The sequence below is a fragment of the Nicotiana tabacum genome, chromosome 10 (genome assembly GCF_000715075.1).
Source record: "Nicotiana tabacum cultivar K326 chromosome 10, ASM71507v2, whole genome shotgun sequence".
Classification (NCBI taxonomy): domain Eukaryota; kingdom Viridiplantae; phylum Streptophyta; class Magnoliopsida; order Solanales; family Solanaceae; genus Nicotiana; species Nicotiana tabacum.
This window is the reverse complement of record NC_134089.1, coordinates 103,836,164-103,847,296: the sequence shown is the minus strand read 5'-3', so window position 1 is coordinate 103,847,296 and position 11,133 is coordinate 103,836,164. Positions and strand designations below refer to the sequence as shown.

At 37.3% G+C, this 11,133-nt stretch overlaps 1 protein-coding gene across 1 annotated transcript; it reads right to left on the bottom strand.

The window, feature by feature from the left end:
- Positions 1-5,524: 5,524 nt before the first annotated feature.
- Positions 5,525-9,740, bottom strand: LOC107783743 (G-type lectin S-receptor-like serine/threonine-protein kinase At4g27290). Its single transcript, XM_016604761.2, has 7 exons — positions 8,251-9,740; positions 7,586-7,729; positions 7,293-7,453; positions 6,782-6,992; positions 6,379-6,616; positions 6,142-6,292; positions 5,525-5,939 (listed from the first exon to the last, which is right to left on the bottom strand). Exons 1-7 carry the CDS (start codon positions 9,521-9,523, stop codon positions 5,634-5,636), a joined length of 2,484 nt encoding a protein of 827 aa, XP_016460247.1. The 5' UTR covers positions 9,524-9,740; the 3' UTR covers positions 5,525-5,633.
- Between the last annotated feature and the right edge of the window lie 1,393 nt (positions 9,741-11,133).

The following is an 11,133-nucleotide window of genomic DNA, read 5'->3' as shown; positions in this document are numbered from 1 at the left end:
TGGTGCCTAAGGATTCAAGCCCGTAGTATGGTTAAGAATCGAGATTTTGTAGCAGATTATGATAAGAGGCTTGGAATGATCTATGATGTTTTTGACTTGCAATATAGCATCGGTAGGAAAAAGGGAAAAAGACTTCGGATTCATAGAGGGATTATCAGAATGGGTGCATCAATTGAAGATGCGAATGTGCGTGCAAGGAGGGTATGAAACGGTTCATGGGTTTGGAGACAATATGGTCTTATGGAATGGAGTCACTTAAGATGAGTGCGGATTTAGGTTGGTGATGTAAGGAATGGAGCTAATATTATCTCTAAGACAAGTTAAAGATGAATTATATGAAGTTAGATTAGTCAGCTATGGTTGAATTGGCATAGTGGTGGCGATGCGCGCGAGGATCGATAGCCACCGTAATTGATTATATTTGGAAGTATTCAAGTATTATGGACTGTTATATGTAGGCGGATCCCGGAAAGTTTATGGTAGTTTAGACTACTACTTGAGGATTTAAATGTTCTACGATTATGAGAAGTTACTCGCGCGTTGCTATGGTCCTCTTGGATTGAGTTAAGTAAAAAATTTCCAGGTGAGGAAATGTTAACCATATTAGTGGTTCAGGAGTTATGATGAAGATCTATTGCTATCGCATATTGGCATGTTGGGTGCAGTGAGTGGTATGGAATTTGAAAGTGAGGATCAAGGTTGCGGTTCAGTGTTGACAAGGATGTCACGAGCTCGGATGAGCAGGAAACGGATTTGAATGTTTAGAGTAAACTGGCATTGTGTTCAACATCACCTGAGATCAGTGTTTTGTGAAAAAGGCTTTGCATCCTGCTTAAGGATTCTTGATCACTTTTCAGCGTTAGTGCGGCCGGTGGTATGGATGTACCGACCTATTATCTGTTACGGAAGGGCGTGGGAGCGTGCCCCACGGGAAGGTTGATAAGTGTGGCATGTAGTCACTTGATTGATTGAAGAATTAAACCATGTATGAAGATTGTGGTGATATCGTTAATTTGAGAATTGATGCCTGGAGGGCACTCGATTTATTGGGTTGTGGACTGTGGAGGATTACTCTGGTTATGATGGTTGTTATTATGTGTTATGGGAAAAAGGGCGTTATTATGGACCCAGGAAAGATTATGGACCTAGTTCGGTATGATCAGAATCGGCTTGAGGTCTGTGATGGATTTAAGTATGAATATGGGCTCTATATCAGGCCAGATGTGTTCATTTCAGCATAGCGCTCCTTATGAAGGAGTATTCAGACATTGGATGTTATTTCATTATCGACTATTTCATGTAATGCTATATTGTTCCATATGAGTTGGGAACGGCTCGATAATTTTCTTATATGTTGAGGTTCAGCGTAGCGATGGTGTTATGTGAGTAGGATGACTCTTTAGTTTCAGAACATATATTGCACCTCATTGTGCTTGAGTTTGTTAGCTTATGGCGCTATATGTCTACCCAGGGATGGTATTATGCACTTAGCGTGTTTGTGACTGATATTCGGTATTTTATTATCATGAGAAATTTAGCTCGGTGTGTATCTCCTTATGTGAATTTTATATATGGATAGGGATGCACGCCGTGAAGGGTATGTTGTTTGGATCGAGTTGCACGCCGCAACAATGTGATGTTGAGTATAGTTCCCTATACCTGTTTTTGTGTGTTTTGTTTCCCATTTTTTGAGGAAAGTTCATATTAGTCGTGTGAGTTGAGTAGTCCCTTCCTGAGTTCGTTTTCCTTATGTATCACGTTCGAGCTTACAGCCTTTGGCACATTACATCATCATATGGGACTTTTGATCATGACCGGGGTGGCTTATTGCCTGAGCAGTTCGTACTGGGTGAGACGAGATTATTGGATCTAGGATTAGTGCAGTCAGATTATATGAATTATATTAAAGAGCAAAGATCATTATTTGGTTCAGAATGAGGTAATGATTCTTGTCAAAAGTATAGACTCAATGATTTTCGACTTCGTAGTTGGTTATAAATTTCTACACATCTCTTTTGTCGTGGCGGTATTGCGAGAGTTGGAACAAGACTTATATATATCTTGAGGTGCGTTGTGAGCATCAGATTCGGGGAATGTTGGTTATTATGATCAGAGAATGTTATTATGGTCCTGTGAATGATGTGGTGCATGGTGAGAATTCAGTAAAGGTATCCAATCATGTTCTGATACCTCGTGTAGTGATTGATATAGTGTTCATATATTGGAAGCAGGCCTGACGCAGAATTCTGGATGTTGGAATTGAGCTCTAAGCTTATTTTCTTGAATAAAAGAGAATATCTTCAGAATTGATCAAGCTAATGTGCTCAACTGGGTTGTAGAAGCACAGGTAGGTGCATGAGGTGTTAAACAATGATTTCAGACAACTCCAGCGCAGTTCTTAGAACATTCGAGGGCGAACGTTTGTTTAAGTGAGAGAGAATGTAACGACCCGACCGGTCATTTTGAGCTATACCACGTCGTTCAACAGTTTGAGGCCATAAGTAGCTTCACTTCACGTATTATGACTTGTACGCATGGTCCGAATTGAATTTTGGAAAGTTCGGAGTTAATTTGGAGAGAGAATTCTCATTTCGGAAGCTTTAAGTTGAAAGAATTGACTAAGATTAGATTTTTAAGTAAACAACCTCAGAATCAGGATTAGAAGGTTCCAGCAGGTTTGTATGATAATTTCGGACTTAGGCGTATGTCCGGATCGGGTTTTGGAAGACCGGGAACGTTTTGGCACCTATTGTGGAAATTAACATTTTTAGAAGGATTTCATAAGTTTGGGTCAAAGTGCCTTTCAGTGTTATCAATGTCCGTTTGATATTTTGAGTGTAGGGATAGCTCCGTATGGTAATTTTGGTATTGGGAGCACGATCGGAAGTGAATTCGGAGGTCCGTAGGTCATTTTGGAGTCATTTGGCTAAAGAAAGAAAATTGAAGGTTTTTGAGGAGTTTGACCGGAAGTGGACTTTTTGATATCGGGGTCGGATTCCGATTACGGAAGTTGGAGTAGGTCCATAATGTCAATTATGACTTGTGCGCAAAATTTGAGGTCAATCAGACGTTATTTGATAGGTTTAAGCAACGAAATAGATGTTAGAAATTTTAAAGTTCATTAAGCTTGAATTAGAGTGTGATTCATGATTTCGACGATGTTTGATGTGATTTGAGGCCTCGAACGAATTTGTATCATATTTTGGGACATTTTGGTACAATTGGTTAAGGTCCTGAAGGCCTCGGGTGGATTTCGGAAGGTTAACGGAATGAATTTCGGACAAAGAAAGCTGCTAAAATTCTGTTGCAGAAGCTGTTTGCCAGAAAGTTTCTGATGCAAGTAGTAGATTTTGGAAGCTCATATCTTGCAATCTATAAGGAATCCGAAATTTTACAAAACATCAAAGTTGTAGTCCTTGCATTCTAGTTTCCAAAAAGATAAACCATTAATCATTTAGATATTTGTACAGAAAGTTATGATCGATTGATTGAAGGCTGGTAAAGCTGTTTTGCAATTTCCCCGGAAATTCTGATGCGAGGAGCCTACTTTGGAAGCTTATAACTCGAAATATATAAAGAATCGGAAACTTTATGAAACATTAAAGTTGTAGAGCTTTGATGCTAGTTTTCATAAAGTTAAATCTTTCATCATTTGAACATTTGTACAGGAAGTTATGGTCCGTTGACTGAAGGCTGGTACTAGTTTATTTTTTTGCCCGAAAATCAGGCAAAGTCGCATTTCATACATGCGACTTGCCTAGGCAGAATGCCTATAAATGGGAGTCAGCCATGTTTTACTCATTTTTGAGTTTTTAGACTCGGATTTGGGTGATTTTTGGAGCTTTTGGAAGAGGGTTTTCACCTAGCACTTTGAGTTTTGGATTGTTCCGCACCGAATTGAGGGTTTGCGCATAATCTTGGACCGGAAAGTGGGCTTCTGAGCGGGTGAGTCTCCTTTCTAACCTTGTAAGAGGGAATTATCTCCATAGGTGAATTAATTGGATAGATGCTCCTATTTGTGGGGGCTACGTAGACGAGAGTCCGTGCGTAGCTACTATTACGCATAAGTCCGGGTAGCCTAGGACCCAATAGCATGCTTTACTTGTAATATTTGGAATCTTATTGTAGATTTAAAATGCTTAAATCATATTGAATTGGTAAATGAATTTCTAAAGGAATTAAACATCATTTTCTTGACCTTTAAAGAGAATTGCTATTTCTTTAGGTAATTTTTTTCCCCTGATGAAGTCTTGATTGACTGTTTGAATGCGTGTTTCTATGTGTACTTGCGTCGCATGTATGATTCGCGAGCGGGGTAATAGATGCATCTATGGTTCGCGTCATTCGAGCCTCTGGCAGTGCACAGTTTAAATATTTGTTGGATTGAGCCGTACGACCTCGGCATGATTTGTGCATGCTTGTATTGCTTGCCTTGAAATTCATAAATGTTGATAGTTTCTCTCTGGCCTGAGATAAATGTATAAATGAATTTGGGAATTTCCTATAAATGAAAGAATTGTTTCCTTGCCTCATGCTATTTGAGTTACCGCCATTTTTATGAAAATCCTCGATTTATTAAATTATTAGTATATTATCATTGGATCACTAGTAAGTGTCGAAGTCGACCTCTAATCTCTACTTCTTTGAGATTAGACAGGATACTTATTGAGTACACGTTGTTTTTGTACTCATGCTACACTTGCTATGCATTTTTCTTGCACAGGCACATGCACATGTACCTCTAACGGCCTAATGGGCGTAGCAGCATGGATGATATGGAGACTTAGGCGAGCTGCATGTCTCGAAGCGACCCGCAGCCAGCATAGTATCTTTTAGTGTATTGTATTTACTTCCTATCCAAATTTGTATTCCGTACAGTTATTATACTTTATTTGATTTCCTAGTGATTGCCCATGCACTTGTAATACCGGGTTTTGAGATGATTATGGAATATTTAATATTAAAAGTTGTAAAGATTTTTATTTATTCTGTGATGATTACCTTTTTACTAGTTAACTTAAAGGAACCTATGGTTCCTAAAATATTAAAATGAGAGTTTAATTAATTACTCAATGTTGGCTTGCCTGACCGAGGTGTCCGGCGCCATCACAGCCTTTGATGGATTTTGGGTCGTGACCAAGGTAAGGAGACAAGAAAAGGGGGCTTCCCCTCCTAGAGAGAGAAAGAGAAAGATAGAGAAACCAAGAAGTAGTTTAGATAACGAGTACAAATCTCTGTAATCGTGATTATCGAATCAACGAAGATAGATCTCATTATTGTCGATGGTCTCCCATCTTTTTCGTCATTATCGCCACATCACGGGATACTATATCAAGAATGTGAGCCTATCATCCATATTTGACATATTGTATGATCCCATAAAGTTTATAAATTCGATTGTATCTTATTCTCCTGTTCAGTGAGCTTAGATCTAGAGCTAATAATCTTTGGCTGAGATTTATCCTTTATTTTCATCATTAATTAGTTTAACAAAGAGTTTAATACTTTTTGATCAAACAATATATATCATCAAAGAATACAAAATTTTCTAATTAATTAAAGAAAAAAAAGTAGAGAATTTTAATACAATTCTGAGAAATGAAGAAAGATGGAACCTACAATGGACATGCTTCTTATCGAGCATTCAACAATGTGATGGTAACTTCGTTTATAGAACTAGGTGTTTGTGTACTCCAAGAAAATTCAGTATCTTTAACATTCCTTTCAGTGAAAAATCCAGGATGTTTAGGTGGTGGCAAAATGCTTTCATTGCTCAGCATCATAATCACAGTAGACATATTTGGTCTGTCCTCTGGATTCTGTTGAACACATAACAATCCCACATGGATTGATCTTAGTACTTCTGACACATAACACGAGTCCACCATATTTGAATCGACTAGTTCCAATTGTCTTCCTTCTTTATGAAGCATCCATGCCTGCATATCAAAGGGTTTAAGTTATATAAATTAACAATGTTTACACTATCAACATAGTTTAACCTGTGATAGTAATTTAGTTATCTGTTTTTAGCTGGTTACCGATTAGCTTATTATAGAGATTTACATGTAATTTTCCATCAGCGCATAAAACAAGTACTTTTTCGAAGTAAAGTCTTATTCACTTAGGAGTTACACTTACATGTCCAAGAAGGTTGAGGTGGTGGTCTGGATGAACAAATCGTCTGTTCTTCTTTCCACTCACAATTTCTAGTACCAAGACTCCAAAGCTAAAGACATCTGATTTCACTGAGAATATCCCGTCCACTGCATATTCTGGGGACATGTAACCACTGCAACAAAGAAACACAAGATTATATAATGCACTAGATATGCATGCCTTCATACCTATATGTATAATCAAAGATTTAAATCTTACTATGTTCCAACAACACGGCGTGTATTGGCCCCTGTCTCATCTCCTCCAAAACTTCTAGCCATCCCAAAATCTGATATCTTTGGGATCATTTCAATATCAAGCAAGACATTGCTAGCTTTCAAGTCTCTGTGGATGATTCTGAGCCTAGAATCTTGATGAAGATACATCAGTCCTCGAGCAATTCCACTGATAATGTTGAAGCGTTTAGGCCAATCAAGTAGTGCGCTCCTTTCTTCATCTGCCAAATGTTTTTTTCATCATTATAATTATTCTCTAAACATGAAAGTAAATTCTGTGAAATCACATAAAAAATTCCCTTCTTGAACATTTGCCATTTTTAATATGAAGTTCTTTGTATCACTCAAAAGAAATGGCTGCACGTGACTAGCTGTGAAAGACTAACCAAATATATACAAATCCAGGCTCTTGTATGGCAAGTATTCGTACACCAACATCTTCTCTTCTGCTTGAATGCAGCATCCTAGAAGCTTTACAAGATTTCGATGCTGAAGTTTTGCAATGCAGTTAACTTCATTCTTGAACTCGTTGAGTCCTTGCTTTGAAGTTTCTGAAAGCCGCTTCACTGCTACTTCTTGTCCACCTTCCAATACACCCTGTAAAAGTAGCAGTCCTGTTAGAAATTCCATGGAGCGAATGGTCATTTTTGCCCTACTATTCCAGTCCACTTTTTGTTTAGCCAGCCGCATCCACTTGCACAGTTCATTTCCATTTAGAGGCTATGATGCTAGAAATTGTTAAACCTACCACTATACAAAGGACACAACTCTTCACTAATTTGCACCAAAAAAAGGGACAAATTCAAAAACTGCTTTTTAATATAAAGAAATTAAAGGGATTTGAGGTTTCAATGTGCTCTAGAGTATTATTACTTGGAGTCGGAGAAATGTTTCTACCTTGTAAACTTGTCCAAAGCCACCCTCTCCAATCTTGTTCTCAAATGAAAAATTGTCAGTAGCCTTGGTTAATATAAATAAGTCAAAAAGTGGTAGCTCAAAATCTTCATGGTGATTTTGATTACTGTCATCATTCTTGTTGCTGTGACCACCTAATCTCCCTGCGATTTTAACATACAAGTAGAGTTCGTTCAGACCACGCTTCAAAAGAAATAGTTGTGACATATAAAGAACTAGTAACCATTAGCTGCTCCCCGGCTTTTCAATAGATAAAACTAGTATAATTCACTTACTCTTTGTTGTGAGCACCAGATCCTCTCTCCTTTTTCGTTTATAAAGAATCAGCCCTACACCTAAACCTAGCAGAATCAACGCAACCAATAGTGGCAAAAGTACTGCAAGTACGACAGCTTTCTTTCCCTTTGATCCAGCTGAACCTGCAACATTTTCCATCCAAATATTTTAGGTAGTTGTTTAAATTAGCAGTTCCTACACGCTTCATTATATTTGTTCTATTTATTTACTAGAAATCAGGACAGACCTATACGTCTTTCTCAGTTTTTCTCCACAATGTAGACTTGGATTACCTTGGCATGGAAGTGTTTAGAACAACCTAAAGGATAGTATTTTTGTGGAGAAGTAGAACTGCAACTTTCTTAAAGTTAATAGCTACATTCCTAGTAAACACACTCTTCTTTCTTTGCTAATCAACCTTATACAATTGAACAACCAGTGACTCATGCTTGACCACAAGCATTGTACAGTGACACTGGTGTTGAGGCAGGAAGGTTTTATTTTGGCAAGACTCAAGAGAAAAAGATCTTTACAAGTATAAGATTTAGAAATTTAAGTTTCTTAAGTGGATGAAATTTGATGCTTTCTACACAACTTAGGTCCAGGTAATCAAGGTAAACAATATCTATTAACACTAAACATCCATCAGTAAATTGCATGTTACCTATGTCTGAAGCAGACATTCTAATGTAGATATCCTGTCCTGATTGAGATAGCTGTCTGATGTCAACCAGCTCCCCAATCCATAACAAGCACCCACTTCCTCCATTGCGTATGTCCAGATTAGTATAACCCATACACGAACAATTTCTCAAGCAAACTGCCCTGCATTCTTCTAGTGTCATTGTCTTATTGAACCAAGAATTTCGTGTATCAGGCAGTTTAACACCAGAATACATTAGAAACCCATCTCCTGTACAATTCAGTGACCGTTTTCGGACACAACCACTTGACCAGTCAGCTCTATTCCAATCATATGGATGTTTAGGCTCGAATTTATCTAAACATTGACACAAAGGATCACTCAAAATGTTGCAAGTGCCATATGCACCACATAATTTATAGGTGTCACAATCATCTGCATCTGCGGAGTGGTAATTAACCCAACCCTGAGTCTTTTCAATCCAAATCATACGCATAGTGTTTCCATTAGGCTTTATCACTAAAGTGTTGATAACTGATTTATTAACGAGCTCATACTTGTAATAAATTTCCCTATCGTTCATGATCAAACCAAAAGAGGTGATTGAATTGTTTACCATATTAGGTGCACCACTCCACCGAAGACCATTCCATGGCCCTGCTCTATAAATAACATTAGGCCCTTTTCTCATAAGGTCTTGCGGATAACCAGTAGGATCACAGTGATAAGTATATTCCCCGGGAGCAGGATCATCATTACTTCGCCACGAGCTAAGATGCCTTTCAAATCCCGTCACCAAGTCTTTTCCAAGTTTCATACTTGCTATCAAAGTATCAGTGGGATAATCAAAGCTTTGCCAGATGAAATTTTCAGGATTTGGATCATCTGCATCTCTAACCACAAAATTTCCCGTGTCCAGCAACTGAGCAACAGGATTTTGGACGGTTGTTGATGAATTGGTTGACCAAACAGTGGCATTAGTATCATTGACAAGAACAACAAGACCTGACTGAATGACTTTCAAGACCCCAGATTTATTGGTGACAGGAGCTACTCTATTAGCAATCCAAACTGGAGTAATAACAGAGATTTTCTTGTACCATATTCCAACATAGCGATTTGCGGAAGTATCACCAGGACTGAAAAATCCCAACTCGAATGTTCCATCAGAGGAAATAATAGTTTCACCATCTTTAATGAACTGAGTTGTAGTTATGGTATCCCCTTGACCATTAACCTTTTGATTAAAAACTAAGGAGCAGAAGAAGAGGAGAAGAAAGGGAAATATTTTCATGGCTATCTGTTCTTCATATCTTGGCTGTATCTTTGTACAAAAATAGGAAAAAAGATATACTAACTGTAAAGAATGGATGATAACAAGTCACTATGTTCTGTTTGTTGTGGTCTTTGGACTGATGGACGACAAAGACTTCATTTTTCGACTCAACTTGGACGATAAACTGGGTTTGCAGGATTTGGACAATTTTGACACACTTGTCCAGTGTCCACATCTTAAATTAAATACAAACTTATATATGGCCAAGTTTATAGCCGGCCAAGCTTTTTTTTTTGGCCAAAAGTATTTTTTTTAGGTGTTTGGCCAAGCTTTAGGAAGGAAAAACGTGCTTTTGAGGAGAAGCAGAAAAAAGTATCTTTTCTCCAAAAGCACTTTTTTGAGAAGCACTTTTGAGAAAAATACACTTAGAAACAGTTTTTTAAAACTTGGCCAAACACTAATTGCTGCTCAAAAGTGCTTTTCAAACTAATTAGCCAAACTGCTTCTCACCAAAAGTACTTTTGAGAAAAATACTTTTGAAAAAAAGCACTTCTCAAAATAAGCTGATTTTTACAGCTTGGCCAAACGGGCTATTAGTCTGGTTATTGGTTGCTGGTGATTAAACATATTCCTCAAAAGCAAGGCATTTGGGTCACATTGAATTAGTCGGACCAGCATGTTTCAAATATACCGGATGATTTTAGAAAATGGACTACACAAATGACGTGAACACAAAACTAATGAAGAAATTGAGATTTGAGAATTCAACACCAGTCTCCTTTTTCTTTAGTTTTTTTTTATTTTTTGGTTTAAATAAAAATATTATGTATCACATTTGGCGGTTTAATAATCGTCTCAGAATTTCCATCTAATTTATTGTCTTTTCTCTTTGCAGATTAGTACACCTCTTTAATGCTAAACTTAAATGATTAGCTAGACTTTTCTTTATCTAATTATAATTACACTTTGAAAACCTTTTTAGTGAATAAAAGCCAAAAGAGAGAAATTAGATTTGATTATTATTTGATAGCATCGAGGAGTTTGGAATTCATTGCATCCTGTAATTATCATTTCCTAAACTAAACGAAAATGGCCGATTGCAACTTCATTGAATCTTCCTTTCATTCAAAAATTTGGTGCTCTAAAATACAATAATAGGTTGCTTTCATCGTGGGGATTACTCTTGGAAATCATTGTTAAGAGAACTGAGCCAGTCTAGTAGTGAAGCTAAGAATTTCATCAAGAGTTCAAACTTGAAAGAAGTAAAAATAATCACCAATAAAGGATATTTAATATATATTCTATATACTTCTAAAATCTAATATTTTACCTATATACATAGTGTAACTTTCCTACTAGAGTGTAGCTTTGCCCAATTGACCACTCTTATTAGAGTGTAGTTTCGCCCCTGTGAGGCACCCTTTGCTAGAAGACCAGTGGCAGAATTTTTAGGATATTAATTAGAATACTAAGTTTCATTACGAGAATTTGTTTAGTGATTATTGGACTTTCTGAACCATAGTCGTTACCTGCTTTACCTAAATACAACGATAGTCAATAAATATCCCCCTATTCAATTTTACTTGGTCAAACACGTGTTTTCTTTAGTCTATAACATCCTCAATTGC